This window comes from Ursus arctos, unplaced genomic scaffold, assembly GCF_023065955.2.
Source record: "Ursus arctos isolate Adak ecotype North America unplaced genomic scaffold, UrsArc2.0 scaffold_19, whole genome shotgun sequence".
In the NCBI taxonomy this organism is placed as follows: Eukaryota; Metazoa; Chordata; class Mammalia; order Carnivora; family Ursidae; genus Ursus; species Ursus arctos.
The window spans coordinates 35,061,776-35,082,915 of NW_026622863.1; the positions used below are offsets into that span (position 1 = coordinate 35,061,776).

Genomic DNA, 21,140 nt, shown 5'->3' on the forward strand with positions numbered 1-21,140 from the left:
AATGTCTCGCTGAATACATTTCTGCATACAGTTTTATTCTTCTTTTGAATTTAGCATTTGAATGTATTCCTAGGAGTGATATCGCCAAGTGAAGGGATATGTATACTTGTAAGATTCCTGATAAATAAATATTGTCTGATTGCTTTCCACCAAGAGGACTATCAGATTACACTCCCATCAAAATCTAAAGAAAAATTATAGAAGCTTTCTTAGCCTTAGGTGATCTGGTTTCCTGTTTGACTTTTCTTATATAGATTTTCCTTTAAAATTATACACACACACGCACATGCACACGCACATACACATACATGCATACATATACACACATACTTTTGTGGGGCATGGATCAATGATGGTATTTAAATATCATGTGGCACGTGATTTTGGTAGGAATCCGTTGTCCAAAGTTTGAGATGCTTATGTTTGATGATACATAACATAATTTCATTAGTAGGTGTCATTGACTGAAATTGTTTTATATACTGAAAATGATATCCCCCTTTCAATTCTCTTTCAGTCCTCTGATCAGATCAAGGGGAAACTCTCAGCTTGGTGCTAACAACCCTTTAATGCCCCACTACCCCTTTCTTATCTCCCTTTTAAAAAGAAGATCTTGGGGGTGCCTGGGTGGTGCAGTAAGTTGAGGGTCAGATTCTTTTTTTCAACTCAGGTCCTGATCTCAGGGTGGTGAGATCTAGCCCCACATCGGGCTCCGCACTCAGCAAGGAGTTTGGTTGAGTCTCTCTGCCCCTCCCCCACCTCTCTCAAATAAATAAATAAATCTTAAAAAATTTTTTTAAAAAGAAGGAGGAGCTTATTTTTCCCCTGAATTTCCAACTCAAATCGAATACAATCATTTGGTCTCCAGTATGTTTATTTTCATGTTTTCCTACTTTTTATGGAAAGCAATACTGCTACTTCATTTAAATTATGACACAAAGTTCCCTCTTTTGCACACATTTATGTCACTGAATAGACAAATTACAAATAGGACAGAAATCTTGACAGTGTTGTTCCAATAATTGAAGTTTGGAACGTCTATACAGCATGGGCAGTGCATTCCACAGTCGGCCTACTAATAATAACAAATAGTCCTCAAAAAAACATAGACTAGGAGTCTCCATAATGCCTGACATAGTGTGGACCTTCGTGATTTCTCCTTCATCCCTATTCATTTGTGAGTGTAAGAACCTTGCAGTTGGCCGTGAGGAGAGTCACTTTTATATCCAGTGGGTTCTGTGGGTTAGTGACCAGGTGAGTAATCTCCTCACTTGGCAGATTAAGAATGGGAATATACAAGTACTGAAGGATGTATAAATCAAGACTGACATTGTGAATAGAATGATTCAGAAGATGGGATTAAAGAGCTTAATGATAGTCATTGTGAATCACAATGTCAGCTTTAGTATGATTCTAACGATGTACTTGCTAACGCTAATGAGGTTTGATAGAATAAAATTAACAATGTCCAAACAGCTGTATGCTTTCACAACAAAGGAACCATATCTCAGAGCAGACTGATACATCCTTTCCATGGGGGATTTTAGTCAATTGATTTTGTTTTTTTCTCTTTTAGGATATATTTAAATTTGCAAGAACTTCTCCGGTCCCAAGACAAAAGAGGTCCATTGTGGTATCTCCCATTTTAATTCCAGAGAATCAGAGACAACCTTTCCCAAGAGATGTTGGCAAGGTAAGTCAGACAAAAGACAAATGACATAACAAAGGCATGTTTTTATTAAGAGGAGAGCATATACACAAGGCAAGCTGACTGTGACTGTCTTGGTGGCCACCCGAAATCAGTCTCTATTCCTCTATGATAAAAAGCCAGATGGTTTTGCTAATGAAAGAATGACAAAAAACCATCAAACAACAAAAAAAGCATTTACAAAAAAACCAATAATAACACCTTTGAATACTACACTTTGGAGAGCTACATGGCAGATAACAATGCTAAAGTTGTGTCTGGACGGTATCATTGGTTAAGGAATAGACTCATTGCTTTTAAGATGATGTCTAGGCAACCAGGCAGATACTCTACTCTACTATAGTAATATAGTAATGTGATGATACGTGGCCTTTTTATTTAGATCCTAGTTTTCTTTTCCTTCTTTTATTTTTAAAGATTTATTTATTTATTCAAGAGAGAGGGAGAGAGAGAGTCAGCAGGAGGGGCAGAGGGAGAGGGAGAGAGAGCGAGTCTTAAGCAGACTCCACGTGGAGTTCAGAACCCAATGTGGGACTCGATCTCATGACCCCAAGATCACAATCTGAGCCAAAACCAAGAGTCAGACGCCCAAACAACTGTACCACCCAGGCACTCCTAGATCCTAGTTTTCAGAGGTGTTAAGTCCAGGAGCACCACTGGGTCGGCTCTCTAAAAACTAAACCAGATCAAAAGAACTAAATCATACTAACCAGACCCAGAAAACATTGTTGCACAAGTCGGTGCAATAAAACTTTTCCAGGAAGAAATATTCGCTGTTAAATGGGCAAAAATACTGATGTGCCCGGTCAGCACATTCTCTCCCCCTAGAAGAGTCAACAAGGAGAATCAAATTTAAACCAGTTAGTATTTTTTGGTCATTACAGACTTTGAACAGTGGTATTTAGTTCAACGAATGATCTTGATGGCTGGTGCTATTGGATTATTTATTCATTCATTACATAAAGAAGAAGCATCTGTTATATGCCAGACTCCAAGATTGGGGCTGGATGAATATTGGTGTGAACAGCACAGAAGCCCCTGTTGTGATGGAGCTTGTACTGTACTGGGGAGATAGATATTTTGATGAATAAACAAACAAACAAGAAAATTGCAAAGAATAAGAAATTCTGTGAAGAGCAGAAGCAGTTCTTCAGAAAGAGAGTAAATGGCCAGACCAGGGAGTAGAGGGACAGAAGTGTTCACACACATGGCCAGGAATGCTGGTCAGAGACCCTGGTGTTTGATTGGAGACTGGAAAGATAAGAAAGGGACAGCCATGGGACGATCTGGGGAAGCTTCATTCTTAGCAGAGGGCTCTGCATGTGCCAAGTCTGCAGGTGGGAAAGAATGAGGCATATTTGAGGAGCAAAATATCTGCATGGCTGCAATGAGGTGAGCAAGGAAGAAAGTGGTAAGAGCTGAAGTCAGAGAAGTTGACCTGTCGTAGAGCCTCCAGAGACCATGGGAGTGGGGATTTCATTGTGTACACATCAAGAAACCACTGGAAGGTCACCCCATGTGTGTGCTGAAAGACCCTCTGGCTGCCTCATAGGGAATTATTTGTGAGAGCAGAGTGGTCAAGAGGAGTGGACACAGAGATATCTACCAGGAGGGGTGTTTTAAGGTGACCTGGGCCAGAAGTAAGGGTCACTTGGACTATTAGAAATCTAATTCTGTTGAAAATTAGAGGCATCAATGATCCAATGTCCTGGTAATCACTGTATTTGTGACTTTAAAATACCACTGTGCCAAAGACACCTTTCTTTAAGCAAAATCTTGCCAGGAGTCCAGGACATGATGAGAAAGGAAGCAGAGCTGTACCAAGTGGACAGTGGTGGGATTGATGAGCCCTGTCCTCTGGACAACCCTAACCACTGTGATGGCCCTTGTGTAGGTGTCCCTAAAGCCCAGGGTGGCACCCACCAAGGGTCAGGTTCCTCAAGTCTGCAAGGCTCTGCCCCCAAACAGTTTCAGAGACACAAGTTGCATCCTTGCTCTTTAGACCTTCATGTAAGCCGGTGTTCTCAACCCTCGCTGTACATCTGAGTTGTCTAGGGCAGTTAAAATACAGATGCTAGGCTCCACCTTCCAAGACTGATTCAGTTGGTCAAGGAGTGAGGACCAAGCATCAGCATTTTTTTTTTTTAAATCGTAGATGATTCTGGTGGGTAACCAGGTTTGAGAACCACTGGCCTAAACCAGTCCTACTTTAAGAGGAGCCACGGGCCAGCAGCATCAGCACCACCTGGTTGTGAATAACTGCACTGCCGTACAAAAACTATGTCCATGCTTTTTATGCCTTTGAAGGAACTTTTTCCCTCTTTGTGCCTGCTTGGTTTTATTCATCCATCTTATGCTTTTCTTTATATCCTATGTCTTACCTCCATCCACTCCACTAATAGCTAACAAGTGATGCTCTGCTCTACTGTGAGAGAGTATATGGGGTGTCTTCAGAGTTTGGGGAGGTGGGGAGAAAGGAAACATATCCCACCCACCTACCCAAACTCTCTGAGTCAGGCAGCTTTAATTTTATAAATATCACATATCAGACTTTAGTGTAAGATGCCATTTGAAGAAGAGACTCTGTGGTTATGAAAGTATAAAGACACTTGTCTCACTTTGGTTTCCCCCAGAAGCTGACCCTGAGACAAGGATTCAAATGTAGGTAGTTTATTTAGGATAAGAAGAGAATACTTGTAGGGGAGTGAGAAAGTGAGACAGGGAAGAAAAGGAGCCAGTTAAGAGGACTGTTTATTAAGGCAACTATGGCTGTCTGTCAGTGACTGCATTGTAATCCCGAGGGGAAATGCTAGGAAATGGTGTAAACACAGGGGAGAGAGCTGGAAGTCTGCTGATGTGCCGTGAAAAGGTGAGATCCAAGGTCGGGGACAGGGCACTGATGGATTCTCTTCTGTCACTGAACTTAATATATTTTGCTTTACAGGCCAGGTTTTCTTTGTCTCATCTTCTGCTCCCATCTCATTTTCTGAACTAACTTTCTTGTCTTGTGCCTTTGAAGCCGACTGTACTTGCTTCTCTCCATTAATAAGTACTTGCTCCAATCCAGGCGAGAAAATCTCTGAAATTCATGTCAACTCACATCAATAAACACATATTCAGCATCTGCTATTTACAAGGCACTGTGTGAGGGGCTGGAGAGTTAACGACAAAAGACAATAGACAGGTCCTTAATCTCACAGGATTACAGAAGAATAGGAAAAATCATCACAAATGCATTATTTGTCCAATACTGTAAAATATTAGCACCTTTCATCTATTATATTGAATTCTCATAATAGCAACCCCATGAGGATCATCTTCCAAAGTGCCACCTGAGACTAATGAGACTCAGGGCTAGTCACCTGTCTGGAGCCACACAGTAGCAGAGATGAGCTCCATGCCAACTCTTTGAGATTGCAGAGTCTCTGCTCTTTTCTTTTTTTTTAAGACTTTATTTATTTATTTATTTATTTGACAGAGGGATAGAGAGCACAGGTAGGCATAGTGGCAGGTAGAGGTGTAGGGAAAAGCAGGCTCTCTGCTGAGCAGGGAACCTGACAAGGGGCTTGATCCCAGGACCCTGGGATCATGACCTGAGCTGAAGTCAGTCTCTCTCTCTCTCTCTCTTTTTTTTTTTTTTTTAAAGATTTTATTTATTTATTTGACAGAGAGAGAGACAGGCAGAGAGAGGGAACACAGGCAGGGGGAGTGGGAGAGGAAGAAGCAGGCTCCCAATGGAGCAGGGAACCTGATGTGGGGCTCGATCCCACAACCCTGGGATCATGCCCTGAGCTGAAGGCAGGTGCTTAATGACTGAGCCACCGAGGCACCCCCAAAGGCAGTCTTTTAACCAACTAAACCACCCAGGTGCCCCAGAGTCTCTGCTCTTAACTAGTATGCCCGATGCTACTAAGTACAATTTGAGAATTCTCTTTCATGGAATGAAATGTCTTTGATAACAATTACTCTCTTTAAAACAGCATTAAAATTAAACTTAATTGTTTGAAGTGCACACACAAAAAATAGGTTGGATAGAGGGCTGGGTAAATCGATGATAAAACAAGTATAGTAAAATGTTAATGGTAGAATCTAGATGGTGGACACAAGTTTGATTACTGAAAACTTCTTTCAACTTTTCCTCTGTTTGTAAATTTCATGACACAATGTTGGGAAAAAATTAAGCTTGACTAAATTCAAAATTATGACAAAACACACGAGAAATGGCATACCAGCACAAAAATATTTTTCATTTGTTTGTCTTGAACTTTAAAAGGATGGTGGAGACTTAAGTATCTGTTCTTTATTTTCTTTTTTTTTTTTTTTTGTCATATTTTATCACAATCTGAATTCCTTTAAAGAAAGGAGATTCATATACTACGGGTCAAGGCACCAAAGTGGAGTGCTGCAGCAAATCCACTCCAGGGGGGTGTTTCTCAGTTGAGTCTGTGCCATGTAGAATTGTATGTTGACAGAAAGGCCATGTGGGCAGCTCTAGGGGTCAGACAGAGTTTTGGCTGATGCATAATTTGTTTATCTTCCAAATAATTAGTTAGCTGGTAAGTGGCTAAATTACTAGAATGCGGGGCTGCTTTTCCATCATCTCTCAATGTTTCTGAAAAATGGGTTAAATACCCCATTGTGAACACACTCCCTCAAACCTGTGATTTCTTTCCTGTTTCTGAATTCTAAATGGCAGTGAGGATCTGGGGGCCTGTGCCCTAAAGAGAAATGTGTAGTTCCCAACATGCGCTTTTTCCCTCCCCCTTCAAAGTGTGACTATTTCAAAATTTGGGCCATAAATAATTTCGTAGTTTTACCAACTTTCACTGATAAATATTTGATTGCATCTTTAGAGATTTTTGAGTTCTTGGGCCTGATTGATTGAGAGCAGGGGACTTTAAATCTGTGAGGCAGCAAGGAGGTCTTTGGGAGACGTATTTTATTCTGTTTTATATTAAGTTTGAAAGACAAGTCATTTATGAAATGCTTATTAGAGATTCTACTTTCATCACAAACCCTTTTCATCAAAACCAATGAAACTACATTTTACTGAAAATCCTTTTTTTATATCCCCTATAAATTGGTAGAATGGTCCTTTAGAAGGACATCTTTAACCCAGGATGGAAGAAATATGTAATTGGACCATGTGCTTTTCGTAAAGGGAATCAACATAGATCATTAGACCAAATCATGAAAACCACTCAACCAGGACTCTGCTTTGATTGTGTCATGAATGCAAGTCATACATGAGGATAATTTATGGCAGTTCCTAAATATTCCTCAGAGTTCTGAGCATATGGTTTATTAGGGATCTCCCCATATGCAGGTACTCTGTACCTCCCCATTTACACCCACCGATGCAAACAGGTCCCAAGGTATCTGGTATCTCAGAATTGAATCCGCTTTATTCCATTTAATAGTCATGCATATCACTTTGAGAACCCATGGGTGCCAAGGTTCTCAGAAGCTGGGCCAGAAATCTGGAACTGGATCCCTAGCACTGTTCCATATTACCCTCCTACTGAAATATAGACTCAGCCCCATCCTATTGCCTGACTCGTTCTATGTAATCGCTAAGAGTCCTCCATCCCTTTTAAAATCCACTGCTTCACATTTTTTATTCCAGTCTGACTACATGCCTCTCCTCAGAAATTGACAGCTCTTTAAGTTCTCCTTTTAAAAACAACTAGCCATCTTACTCAGTAACTACAACTTAGCCCGGGCCAGTGTATAGAAGAGAAATCTGAATGTAAGAAAGAGATCCAAGATGTCCAAAGCTCCCTCAAAAACACTTGGAGAGCTGAATAGCAGAGTTTATTTCTACATTCAGCAAACCCACTGGTACATACGCCTTTCCTACTTCTATGGGTTTGAACACTTTCCTCTTCCTGGGACACACCCCCTTCATCCTCACTCCACAGGGGGTGCATGCATTTACATTCAAGGCTTCAATGTCCAGTGGAACATTTACATCCTCTCAGAAAGTTCTGTCCACACTGCGCAATATGGTAGCCACTAACCACCTGTGGCATGGAGCACTTGACGTGTGGCTAGTGCAATTGAGGAACTGGATTTTTAAATTTTATCTAGTTTTAACTAATGTTAGTTCAAACTTAAAAACTACTGTTTGATTCAGTTATTGGAACAACTTGCCATATGAGACCTACCTTTTCTACTTAAATTTTAATCTGAGTACAGTTGAAATACTTTTGATGAAAATATAATATTTAAATTGATATGTAAGTGTAATATAAACACAGGATTTCAAAAATGTAGTACACACAAAGAATGGAAAATATCTCATTAATAATCCTTATGCCATGTTGAAATAAAAACATTTTGGATATATTGGTATGATTAAAATTAATCTAGGTTTTGTTTTTTTTTTTGCTTCATTTATTATGTGGCTACCAGAAAATTTTAAATTACATGTATAGCTCGCATTATATTTCTACTCAGTGCTGAGCTAAAGCCTATTTTCGATAAGATCTCCTTGGAATTTTTGTTTGATCTCCTTTACACATTTTTTATACCTCTTGCTCGCCTGTAACAATTTGGAACAGCAATACAATTTCTTTTGTATTTTTCTTGTCTCTCTGTTAACTATAATTCCTCAAGTGTAGTGATACAGCACACCGCCCAACACCCAGTAGGGAATCAAATATTCTTTGACTTGAGTTCTGGTTAGGCCTATGGCTAGTTGGATAAGGCATTCACTGGTTACTGATTAAAGTAATCACAGCCTAGTTTGTTGTTGGCATGGAGTTAATAGACCATTATATGATTGGTCTAGATATTTCTAGCAAATCTTAATTTTCCACAATGACAGTGAGGCTACCAGATAAACTGGTTGGCAGTCAACTATTATGTCAGGCCAAATAAGTATCCTTAGCAGATTGTGGTAGATGTGTGGGGTATGTATGGGGAGGGGATAGAGAGGGAGAGAGAAGGAGGGAGAGGGGGGAGAGAGAGAGAGAGGGAGAGGAGAGAGAAAAAGAGAAAGGGAGAGAAGAGAGAAGGAGGGTAGAGAAGAGAGAAGGGGGGAGGGAGAGAAAAAAAGAGAGAGAGAGGGTAGAGAAAGAGCGGAGGGAGAGAGAAAGAGAGGGAAGTGGGGAGAGAAAGGGGGAAGAGGGGAGAGAGGGAGAGGGGAGAGAGAGAGTGCCTGTTATTTCCCTATTTGCTCATTCACAGTATTTCAAACCCACTTAAATAAAAAACCTCAAAACTTTATTCACAATTGAACAGAGTTAATTTTAAGTTATTTTGACTAAGTCTAATAAAAGCATATATTCACCATTAGCAAGTGTTGCCTCTTTCTGCAAAATTTAATTAATGATAAAACATAATTGAGTTGTTTTGGTTGTTTGCCAAATACATATATATGCAAAAATGCCCTCAATGGTATACATCCAGCAAATAAAGACATCTGAGCCCATGGAGGAAGCAATATTTTTAGCCCTGAGTTTATCACCCTTTCAGTTCTCAATTTGAAAGTTTCCCAGGGCTTTATTGTTATGTACAGTTGGCCTCGGACTGAATTTATATTTAATTATTCGTGAACATTAAAGGATCTGGCATTTCAGCTTGAATTAGCACCCTGGAGACAGGAGAGTTGAGGAATTTTCAAATTCAACTAAAATCCTCAACATCTAATGAGTGTCAGGATCTAAGCCAAACATGGCTACTCCCATTGTCCTGTTTAGTTCTTATGACAACCTCACAAAGTATTACACCCACTTCTCAGATGAGGAAACTGAAATCAGGGAGATTAAGCAACTTGCCCTAGGTTACTCAGTTGAAAGAGTGGCAATGCTAATACTAAAACCTAGGAGTCTTGAGTGACAGTCACTGATCTCGGCATGATAACATGCGTGAATGTTGAGTCCCCACGGGTCTCCGCTGTTTGCAAAGCATGCTCACGTGAATTGTCATTTGACTCTCACACATACTCTCAAGAAACCGGTGTTATATCCCTATTGTACCCCTGAGGAACCGAGCAAGACTGGTATAAACTGAGTTGTCATGTAAGCTGAGCTCCTTCTGCGTTCCCACCTGCATGAAGCAGGGGTCTGGATGGATTTCAAAACAGTACATGGCATGGGGTAAGGAATAGGCTTTATTGGAGAAAGAGATCACATAGAAGTCAGGGGTCCGCCAAAGATGAGAATCACATCATCCCACGGAGAGCCCTGCCAGGGCCTGGGCAGAGAAGTGAACATCATCTAGGTTTGCCAGAAGAGGCCCTCAGCTGCCATGGTTCCCCCTTCTTAGGCCAGCTTGACTACAACATTGTCAGTGGACAGATAATCAAATTCTTAGGGTGTCTGGCAGCCTGAGCACAGGTACCCAGATTTATAGAAGTTATCTAAGATTCCAGATGCTCAAAGCCAGATGCCTTGGACAGTGATATGCTGGTTAACAGGCTCTTAGAAGAGGGGGAGGGAAGGCCTAGTTAGTAATGTTTGCCACTTTCTTTGGTCAAAGTATTCCCACAGTGACCAATTTCAAGCTACCGACTTGCAAACTTCTTGAATATTTAACAATTGACTTTCACAAAGAAGTAAGAGCCAGCTCTGGCTTACCACCGACCTTTGGAATAGGATGCCAGATGGGTCAGGGAATGCACTGGTCCCATGGGGGTCTATGCTTGAGTGGAACCTCCAGCTTGGAGAAGTGGCTTCCCCATCTACCTGTGGTTTCTTGTCCAAGGTGAGCACCAGGTGTCATTTGGGATAATTCTGCTCCTTGCATCACATTAAGTGCCTTGTCTGAAGTCACAGAGCCAGTGTGAAGGAGAAACAGACCTTGAACCTGTGCTCTTTCAGCCCTGTCACACCTCTCCTCCTTTGCACAAAAATCCCAAGTCCGTCTCCAGAAGCTGACAAATTCTGTGACAATTGTACCAATTCTACCTGGAAAATGAGGAAGAGAGAGAGAAAATTCTCTGTGAAGTGTGGAGCAATGAGGTTAACTTCACAAACAGCTATTTGATGTGCATGTTTGCGCACTGAGTCAAGGCTGGGGGTCATGTCTTAGTTTAACAAAGAGACCACACGTTGACAAGCAGAAAACTGCTTTCTTCACCAGGCAAGGAGAGCCACTGTCTGGCTTCAGAGGCCACATTTTTTGTTGTTGTTGTTGGTATGTCTGCTGACAACCCTGTTCAAAGGAGCCACAAAGAACAAACGTGAAGGCAGAAAAGGGTATCTTCAGTGTAATTAAGAGACATCACCGCTCGTTTTTCTCAGCGACGAGGCCACAGCTGACTCAGTCGATAAGGGCTGTGAAGGAGCAGGGCCAAGGTGCTGTGGGGAATGGATTGGCCCTTTTGTGGTCCGACCTCCAGTCCCAGCTTTGAAGAGGATTGAGGCAGAGCTGGTTGGAGACAGAACCATGCCCATACACAGTTTTCTGAAGAAGGGGAGGAATGAACGAAGAGCTCACCTTTATTTCCCTTTTTTATCTTAGAATTAGCCCTGGCTTCTGAGTGGGGTTATAGGGGAGAGACTTCAGTGTGGGGCTGGGCCTGCCTCTACATGCAGGAATGGGGAAGATCTTGGGCACAAACTCCCTTTGTTGTAAGTTTAAATGGTCCCGTCTGCACCCGGTGTTTCACATTGGGTGTTTTGGATCAGGAGATGAAGAACAGCCCCAGCTTAGGCCTTTTGGGTAGGCAAACATTCTTCATAGGTGGAAAAACTGGGCTTCATTAGCTCATTAATTCATTAATTCATTCATTCAGAAATATTTACTGAGCAACTACTATGGGCCAGGCACTGCAATGGCTGTTTCCCATGGATTCTCCCTCAAAGAACATGCAACTGGGGAAGACACCTATAAACAGGCAGATTAGACCATGACCGGGAGCTGTGGGGTGTGGAGAACCTGAGAAGACACAGATGTAATTCCCAAGAGAAGTCCCGAATGCTTGCATACCAGTAGGCAAGGTAACGTTGGCATGGAAAGAGTTCTCCAGGTAGTGGGAAGAGTGTGATCCAATGTCTGGAGCCAAGAGAGAGCATCATGTATCTGGAGAGCCAAGAATAATTGAATGTGGCCATAATTCAAGGAGGACCTGTCACAAATAAAGTTAGAGAAAGAGTCAGGGGCTAGAAGATGAAGAACCATAAACACGACTCCAGGGAGTTCATCATTTATTTTGCAGGTGTCGGTTATACATCAAGGAATAACATGACCAGATTTGTATTTTAGGAAGATCAGTCTGGTTGCAGGGGGTCACACCTGGAGGCTGAGAAAACCAGAGGCAGGAAGGTCCAGATGAAGGCTATGACAGCAGCCCAGGTGGACAGTGCAGGGTTCCTAGGTCAGGAAGTGGTGGGGGACAGGAGAGAAGACACTGAGTCAAGAGCTGGGCAGCCTTGGTGAGTGAGTGTTGGATGGGGAGGGAGGTAGAGGAAGACCCCTCTTAGCTGGGAACATCGTGCCTCCTTAGGATGCTGACCATGTCACCTGGATAGAGGATTTAGCTGTGGGTCAGTAGACCTTTCGATGAAACTAAGGGGCCTGTTTTATCCTCCTCTCTCAAGTCTTTACTGAGGCCCTTCTGGGAAGCAAGAGGGAAGTGCTCCCAGAGGAGCCAGATCGACCTGTGTGCTGTGCGGAGGAGCACGGACAGGCTGCATCCAGAGCCGGCCTTCTGGGGAGTACATTCATCTTGCACCAGCGATGCTTGTGGGACACCAGGTCTCAGATGCCCCTTCGCCGTGTGTTCCCAGGTGTGAACACAAACCCTGCCTGAGCCATGCCTCCTGATTTTCTTTTAGGGATTCCTGGCTGTGGATTTGAAATCTTTTTTTTTTTTCTGCCAACTCAGAAATGCGCAACAGCTGCGTTCACTGTTGGCCTCCTAGCCTTGAATTCATTCTAAATACATTTCTTCTTAGTAATTTCTTCTTTGAATGCTGATGTTTGGCTACGCATTAGTATACACAATTCACAGGCTCTGTGTTGCTCAATTTTTAGTTCATTTATTTGACAACTTGAAATTCCTCACAAGTGGTGCTTTTATTTTGTTATTTGCATCTGGAAATCATTCCTAACATGCCATGGAATAAATCTGTCTTTTCTCTCTTTTTTCATATTTCTCTTATTATAAAAATAATAGATGTTCATTATAAAAACTTTAAAGAAAAATATGCATTAACAATAACACTATAAAAAATCTCCCCCCCACCCCATACTTGAGATAAGCGCTCTTGGCCGCAGAACGGTGCTTCTCCATCTCTAAAGTGCATGCAAATCACAGAAAGCACAGGTTCCTGGGCCTCATTCCATCAAGCACGTGGGTTCCCTAGGGCCGGAGTAGGGCCTCAGAGTTCACCTTTCTCACACGCACCCCGCGACTGCTGATGCCCCCGGTTTTGTGGCCCACACTTTGAGAGACTCTATGCTAAACATCAGTACCCACACAGGACCATCTTGTACCTCTGATGTTCCACCCACCGACATCTCACAAACATCTTTCATGTCCTCAAAAGTCTTTCCTCAATGGCATTTTGAAAGGCTGTGCGGTATGACATGTCATTGGTCCAGCTGTCACTGAGCTCCAGGGGTTCTTAATGTGGGGTCTACAGATCCTGACGGGCTCCATGCATATATCTGTTCCCTTGGCTTTTGTTTGTTTTGCACTTAAAATATTATCTTGAGGAGGATGCCACGTGATTTACCAACTACCAAAGGAGCGCATTAGACAAAATGATTAAAACCCTCATACCATCCCCAACGAATGGCATCTAGTGGTTTCCCTCTAACATTTCCTAGTAATCAATCATATTGCTGTGATCACCACCATTCATAAATCTTTGCATAGATATGTATGCACATGGGCATGTGTGTTTGTGTGTGTGTGTATAATCTATGGTTACCTAATCCGTTGAATCCACTGTGTCCCTGCTTTGATGCATTCTCTGCCCATCTCCACTTCAGCTCTCCTTCCATCTGGCACCCCCAGCTTCTCCTCCCCACCCATCCCCATACTCCCTAGGTCTAGAACATCTTTGTTCTCATTATACTGGGAAGCTTTCATTTGGGGCAATATATCCTCAGCCCTGCTGAAGATTAACAACACAGCTAATTGGATATATACATCCCATGCATGGGTGGGAATGTAAGGAATACCCCAGAAGCCTTCCAGTTCCACCTACGGTTCCCCATCATTCTCACTGACATTTTCCTTTCCATCATGAAAAACAGCCTCATTTATGCTGCCCCCCTCTCAGACTCTAAGAAACCCCCTCTACCAGAAGTACACTGTGCTCTGTGCTTTGTGGGCCCCATCAGTAATTCCGTGCAAAAGAGGTGTAGAGGAAGTATTTCAATGGCCTTTACAGAGGAGGACACTGAGGGATCAGTGGACTTCTCTGATGCCCCAGAGCAGTGAAGCTAGGATTTTTACAACTCTTTACTGAAGAATAATATATTGACACAAAAGTGCAAAATTACAAGTGTTCAGCGCCATGATTTTTTTTAATAGACACCCATGAAGTCAGCATTCAGATCACAAAATGGAACATGACCAGGCCCCAGAGTCCCCTTCATGTCACCTTCCAGGCACTAATTCCACATCCCCCCAGTGTAACCAGTCCTCCCCTCTATCACCATGAGTTAGTTTCACCATTTGGTACATAATATAAATAGAGTCTTACAGCATGTATTTTGTGTTGGCTTTTTAAATTTTTTTGCTCAGCATTACACTGGTGAGATCCGTCTTTATTGTTAGGCACATTTGTAGAATCACAGATGTGTAGTATCACATTTTCTAAATATACCACACTCTCTCCTTTCTACTCTTGAGGGGAATTTGGATCATTTCCAGTTTGGGGCCATTACAAATAGCACTGCAATACCACTCTCGTGCATGCCCTTACGTGAACATATACACACATTTCTGTTGGGTATATACCTAACCGTGGGATTATTGAATCAGTTTTAGTAGATTCTGACAAACACTTGCCAAAGTGGGTTATACAGAAGCTGAACTTTAAACCCATTATTCTGACCCTACAATGAATTATGGGAGTAGGGTGGGTGGCATATTTGTTTTTTTTTTTCTGATGAAAAATATATCCAGTTTCTCTCTGACTGTGTAGTGACACCTATCAATATCAGCCGTAACAGGGGCCCATTCCATGTCTTTGGATCACACCAGAACTGTTGTCTTCACAATCAAGAACTGGAGGACATCACTGGTTCTCCATCTGTGTTGATCTTCATGATATGACGCCGTATCCAGGCTTCTGGTGTCCATTCAAAGGAAGCAGCCTCTGTGGGAGGACTTTCTTCCTCCCACTCCCAAGATCCTGAGGATGAGACAGCTTTAAGCCAGTTTTATGGGAATGCTTGGCCAAAGTCAGGGAGACTTCATTGTTTTCAACAGGTTTTAATTTAATTGACTAGGTTACTCTATAAGCCAAAGAATGAAAAGTTTAGGACCCCAAGAAATAGACACCAAGTCACAGGATTTTCTAACAAAGTCTCTTTTTTAATTTGCTCATCAAGATGTCATTAAAAAATATAGACATTAACCGCAGTAGTTTCTCAACCCTCTGTGAGGGTGAATTGCTTCCTACATCTGAGCTGCCCTTCCTTAGGTGAGACTGGCAATAATAATAATAATAATAATAATAATAATAATAATAATAATGGATTCATCTATGGTCAAATCCCATGGACACAACTTGGTTACTACCTCTTTGTACTAAGATTTCCCACCTCTTTCTGATGACTGACAATGGTGCTATCCAATCACAACCTTTTCTTGATTGGGACACTGAAAGCCCACCTTCTTCTGTTAGAAATAATACTAAGTAGCCATCATGCAAAAATTCTTAAGACATGGACCATAATAAAAAATGACTGAAGAATACTTAATGATTTCTGTTTTTTCCCCTGTTTCTGCCTTCTGGGAATGGAATGACCCAAGGCTTATGGCACCAAAGACCCTTAGCAACACATTTTCCCCAGATACAGGAAGATTTGTGATGTGGTAAATGACCAAGAATTCTGACCCACTGATGTACCATTGTTGAACAGACAATTTGTACATCCATTTTCATTTGACATCCCTGATGAACTACCGAGTGTCTGAAGTGGCCCTAGTGCCCTTCCTAAGTCAGAGAAATCCACCTTGCAGCTCTTGCTGCTCTTTGGTTGTGTTTACATTTATTGATATTTCAATCTTCTCCCTCTCTCAATTCAGAGACATCATAGAACTCCTCGAGTTGGAAGGAGATGGCCCAAATACCTCACTTTAGACATAATTTTCCATCTTATTTATAAAGTCAAAAATGTGACAATTCCTAATCTCCTGCCCCTCATCCTGGTGCCCTTTTTCCTATGCCAGGTCGTCTGAACCTTCATTGTCCTGGGGAAGACCTGAGACCAGTCTGGAAAATTCCCAGGTCTTTAAGAGGTTCAGTATGGCATACCACAGTTGATGTCAGGAGCCCATAATCTCTAGGATCATTCTACTGAGACTGATGTTGTCCCTTATCTTTTCACTGATTTTAGCAGCATTCTTAGAGGGTGGTCCAACCCTAAGGGATTAGCTGATGGCCCCATGTGCCCTCCCAAGGTCAGAGCACATTACAGGACCGACCCAGCCTTTGAACAGGAAAGAGCTGGGTGATAACTCCAGGAAGTGGGAATATATCACTGCAAGATATAACCCTGTTTTGTTTGAGGAGAGTGACTTACATAACCTAAACGGGCTAGTTTGGAGAGGATAATTTCTGCATCGGTTGTTTGCCTGTGTTGTTCCCATTTTATCCTCAACATCTAGCATATGTCTGACACAGACTGGGCTCTCAATAAGTATGTGTTGAATGAATAAATGAGTAAGTGAAAGAGTGGTCAAAAAAGGTCAATTCTAGGGGTCTCCCCACACTAGGTTAACAGGAAAGGACCCACTCATACCTCTGCCTACAGGCACCTATATATTCTTTTATACTCCGAGAAAATGCCTTTAAGTTTGGGATTAAGAAAAATAATTTTTCCTTTCTTAGATCAGTTTTATATCAGTTTTTTATATCATTTACTTGTAAATGGGTAAAATGATGAATTTGGTAGCAGAAAGATATTTGGGGAAAGTTTCAGAAATTTAAATATAATATGTGAGTATGTGTTTATACACATATAATTTCTATTATGTAACAAGTTATATAAAAAGTACATTTTGTGTACTTTGTGAGGTGACACTTCCTATATTTCATTTTGTGGACAGAATGATTCCTTGTAGGTCAATATTGCAGGTTGCAGGTAATTGAAGCAAAAGTGTTTTTCAAGAAGTGATCCACTTTGATGCCAATATCTCTGTAGTCCCTGTGGAAGGATCATATGCTCCCTATTTTAAGTGGCTTCATTTTGCCCAGTGTTTCCATGTGTGCTTTTTCTACCGTCCTGATATCATTCTCCACCTCCAGGTGCTCTCAGCTGCCCCTTATCCTTGCTGTCCCTCTGCTTGCTCCTAGTAAGATTAATTAGTTCTTGGAATTTGCTGCTTTCAAATTGTGGTGGGCTGGGAAATCAGTCTCCATGAATGTCCCAATCCTGTGATATAAACTCAGAAAAATGGGATCAGACAGACTTGAACTGGGTTTCTGTCCTGCTGGTGATCAGCTGTTTGACCTTTGGAGGTCACTTGAACCATGTGAGTTCTGCTTCTTATATGAAGCAAGGCTAGTAATACCTACCGTCCACATTTGGGGAAAGACAAAATGAAACCACCTAGTTGATCATGCTGGCCCTGTAGCAAATGCTCTATCAATGTGCCCCTCCCTTCTTCCCCTCCCCTCCTGGCCAAAGTCTGCCTACAAAGGTGTTAAGCGCTTGTGAAGGTTTCTCCAGAAGTAATAGACTTGTACAAATGTGCATATTGAAAGTATCTTTTGTTCCTGAATTGACACCCTTCCAAAGAGTGAAAGTTACCATGTAAGTGTACTGCTTAATCAATATGCTACTGTACTAATAAGGTACACTAGCTTGATTTAGCATTGTCCAGACAAAATGCTAGATTTTTTTAATCAGTGATCCAGTCTACCCATCTGCCAGTTTTTCTCTTCTAGTTGAAGATATGAGAATACACATCCAGCAATAAACTCAAATATAAGCACCATGAGATCTGGTCTCTTCATAACTGTACATTTAGGGCCTGGAACATCATCAATGCACCATATTTTTTTCACTGAATAAATAATCTATTTCCCGCAGATGTTGTATCATTTATACCATGCCCAGGTCCTGTCAAAGGAAAAATGAAGGCAAAAAGAGAGACGCTCACCCAGCTATTTGTCTATTTTTTATTTCCCAGCTCAGGGCTAAATTTCCCTGAAAAATCATGTAGGATCCAGCCATCAGAATGAGTTCATTAGCTGGGCTAGGGATTCCAGCTTCTAAGAGCTGAAGCTTCCACCCAGCCAGGTATCTGTTTCAGGAACAGCATCCTCTTATGCAAAACATTGGTAGAAATGACCTGCTCTCTGACAAAGAGCAGCTACAGAGCCTACTCGCCCTGTGCTACCCGGCGGTTGGTGGAGATGGAGGAGAGAGCAGACTGCCAGAAAGCAGCGGCAGGAACGTGATGCCGCCCGCGTTGGCATCACGAGTTTGTAGTGCAGATGGTCCAGTTGCAAACAGAGAGGCTGTGGATGTGCTCCTCCTTGCCCTTGCTGATATAAGCATGGGGATATTATATTCAATTTTTGGTCTCCATCCATATGCTGCTCCTCCAATTTATTTGTCCACTTGAAGGGAGATGAAGCACAAAACAGCAGGACATCCAGTTCTGCTTTAATTACAGTAGATGAGCTGTTTGTCGGGGTGCCATGAGCCACAATGCCGCCTTGTTCCCTGACAAACTCAGAGCAGGGGTGACACTGACTGCCCCGTCAGCCGCCAATCGCCTGTCTTGGGCAGCAACAGTATTTGGTTTGATATGTATTATTTGAAAACCAAGAGCTATGACTCTGCCAAGCTTAATGAAAAGGAGAAAATCACTCAGAGAGAATATGCAGTTTTGAAGATGGGAGGCTTTGAACAAAGTCCTAATGCCAAGAACGTTTCTGGCATGTCACAGGTGATGTTGTCATTATTAGCAGCAGCAATGTGGTCATCCTTCTCACACTGGTTTAATTGTTCAACAGACACTGAGGGCCATGTCAACACAGTTCAGCAAATGAAAATAAATACAAGTTTCAGGGCCCTTGCTTGTTTTGCCTTGCTGCTTTGCCCTTCTCTTTATTTACATATTTTTTCTTGAAGAAATTGCTACACTAGAGGTCGTTATTTGTTCACGTGATATCTTCCTCCCACTGGTCTTTGAGGTTGTAGAGAGCTAAGACCTTGCCTTACTCATCTGGGTTCTCTTGCTCCAAGCACAACACTCACCCATGACATAACCTGTAACTATGAATTCAATGGAATTAATGGAGAGATCAGGAATCTGGTTACTCTTTGAGGCATAATTTTTTCAGGGACCAGAGAGATGATGACAGGCACCGGGGCTGAGGGAACATGGACAGCACCCCGGGGGCTCCAAGCCCTTTGTGATTGGCAGGCAGAGCTATCAGAGCAGTCGGAGCAGTGGGTGAAATCCTGGGCTAGTGAGCTGGACTGCATGGCTTCAATTCCCACTGTGCCACGCACCAACCAGATGACTTTGGTCAGGATATGCAACATCTCTATGCCTCAGTTTCCATATATGCGCAATGTGATAATAGTACCTGCCTCACAGGATTTTCCTGAGGGTTAAAGACAATCCTTGGAAGTATTCTGGCACATAGAAAACTCTCAAACCATATTAACTATTGTTGTATAGTATTATTATAAATATCTAATACAGTTAATATCTTTGTACTTAGGACTTATGATGGGCAGTTGTGAAGGTCTTCTTTTGAAGACCTTGAGATAGATTTATCTTTATACCCCTAACATTATCCTCAGAGACACTATTTGGCTCATTTGAAAATATTTACTCATTTTTAAAGACTCCTTTAAGCTCCTTTTTCTACAAAAAGTGGTTCTATTCCTGTTCCAATAAGAATGACATAAAGAAAATCTTATTACACTCATAATCTTAAATTAAGATAATTGAAAACTACTATTGAAAAGTGGACCCCAAATGTATCAGAAAATTAATTCAATTCAATTATAAATAACAAGAATCAACTGTACTTGAATGTGTGTGAAGTATAGAATCATAGTTAAACATTTAAGGAATATGTCCTTATCTTGTTACTATGGCGACAGGTTACTCCAAGAATTCGTGGTTCTATGGTAACAATAGAATTACACTATTTCCTCTCCATATTGAAATATTCAGCAACTAATTTCCTGTAGCTTCATAATATATCATGTTAATGACCTCAGAAGTAGAAACCAAGGTGGTGAGATTGTCTTCATGCTCTGGGGTTATTCTATTAAACAAAGCAGAAAAAAACACGTTTATACTCATTTGACTGGGAACTACAAGGGAGTTCTTAATGAGAAAGAGATGGCAATGAAACTTCATGGGGAAGTGCTAAATTTAGCTCAAGTGGTTTGTATTACTTATTCATTGGGTCCAGGATAGGATCACCACCCTGAGAAAATTATAGTTTCCTATGGGTGAAGACAGAAGGGATATGGTAGAACTCAACTCAATTTCACAAATTGTTAATGGAGACCTGTTGTGTAGTGGGCACATATGAGGTAGGAGCTGCCTCATAGTCCATTTTTTGTCTGTTAAAATGTTTATAGTATTGTTTTGTGTACTACCAAACATTCAGAACAATAAGACTAATAAAGAAAGCAAATGTAACTGAGGTCTAAAATCCCTATCATCAGTATTAGTTTCTCCAAAGTTCCTCATGAAATCCTAGAGACAACAAAGGAGGTGGAGCAGAGGTGTGTTGGAGTCAGCTCACACTAGCTTACACCAGCTGGAATACATCTCTTCCCAGCTCTGTATTCATCCACTTTAGTGGCTTGAAGTCAGCCATGATGGAAGTATTTATACCATAGAAATGGAGAAAATGCACATAAGTGACTTGAGATCATATCTTCATATTTCATGGATTTCTCCCTCCTCTTTCTGTATCCATTTCTCTCTCCCACACCCCCTCCTCACACACCCATGAGGTGGGTTTTGCATCTGTAGATTAAGGTTGGATCGCAGCAGTTTTTGAGTTGCTCTCTCGTTCTCTCACCCTGATTCAAGCGACCATTATCTCTTGCCTAGACATTGTCTATAAACTCCTAATTGGTCTCCTCATGTCCATTCTTGCTCCCTTCCAGTCCTGTCTCCATATGGCAGCTGGAGTGATCTTCTAAAATTATAAATCATTTAAGCAGAAGAAAAGAAATAAAGATGAAATCAAGACAAAAATAAATTAAAAACAAGAAAACAATAGAAAATCAAAACTAAAAGCTGCTTCTT

The 21,140-nt window shown here is 41.6% G+C and overlaps 1 protein-coding gene across 2 annotated transcripts in view; it reads left to right on the forward strand.

Moving 5' to 3' along the window:
• CDH13 (cadherin 13) overlaps window positions 1-21,140 on the forward strand; it is a 984,509-nt gene that overhangs the window by 437,508 nt on the left and 525,861 nt on the right. For both annotated transcript variants that reach the window (XM_026495318.4, XM_057314677.1), the window contains exon 4: window positions 1,577-1,693. In XM_026495318.4, coding sequence (XP_026351103.2) covers window positions 1,577-1,693 — 117 coding nt within the window. The remainder of the gene's footprint in view (window positions 1-1,576; window positions 1,694-21,140) is intronic.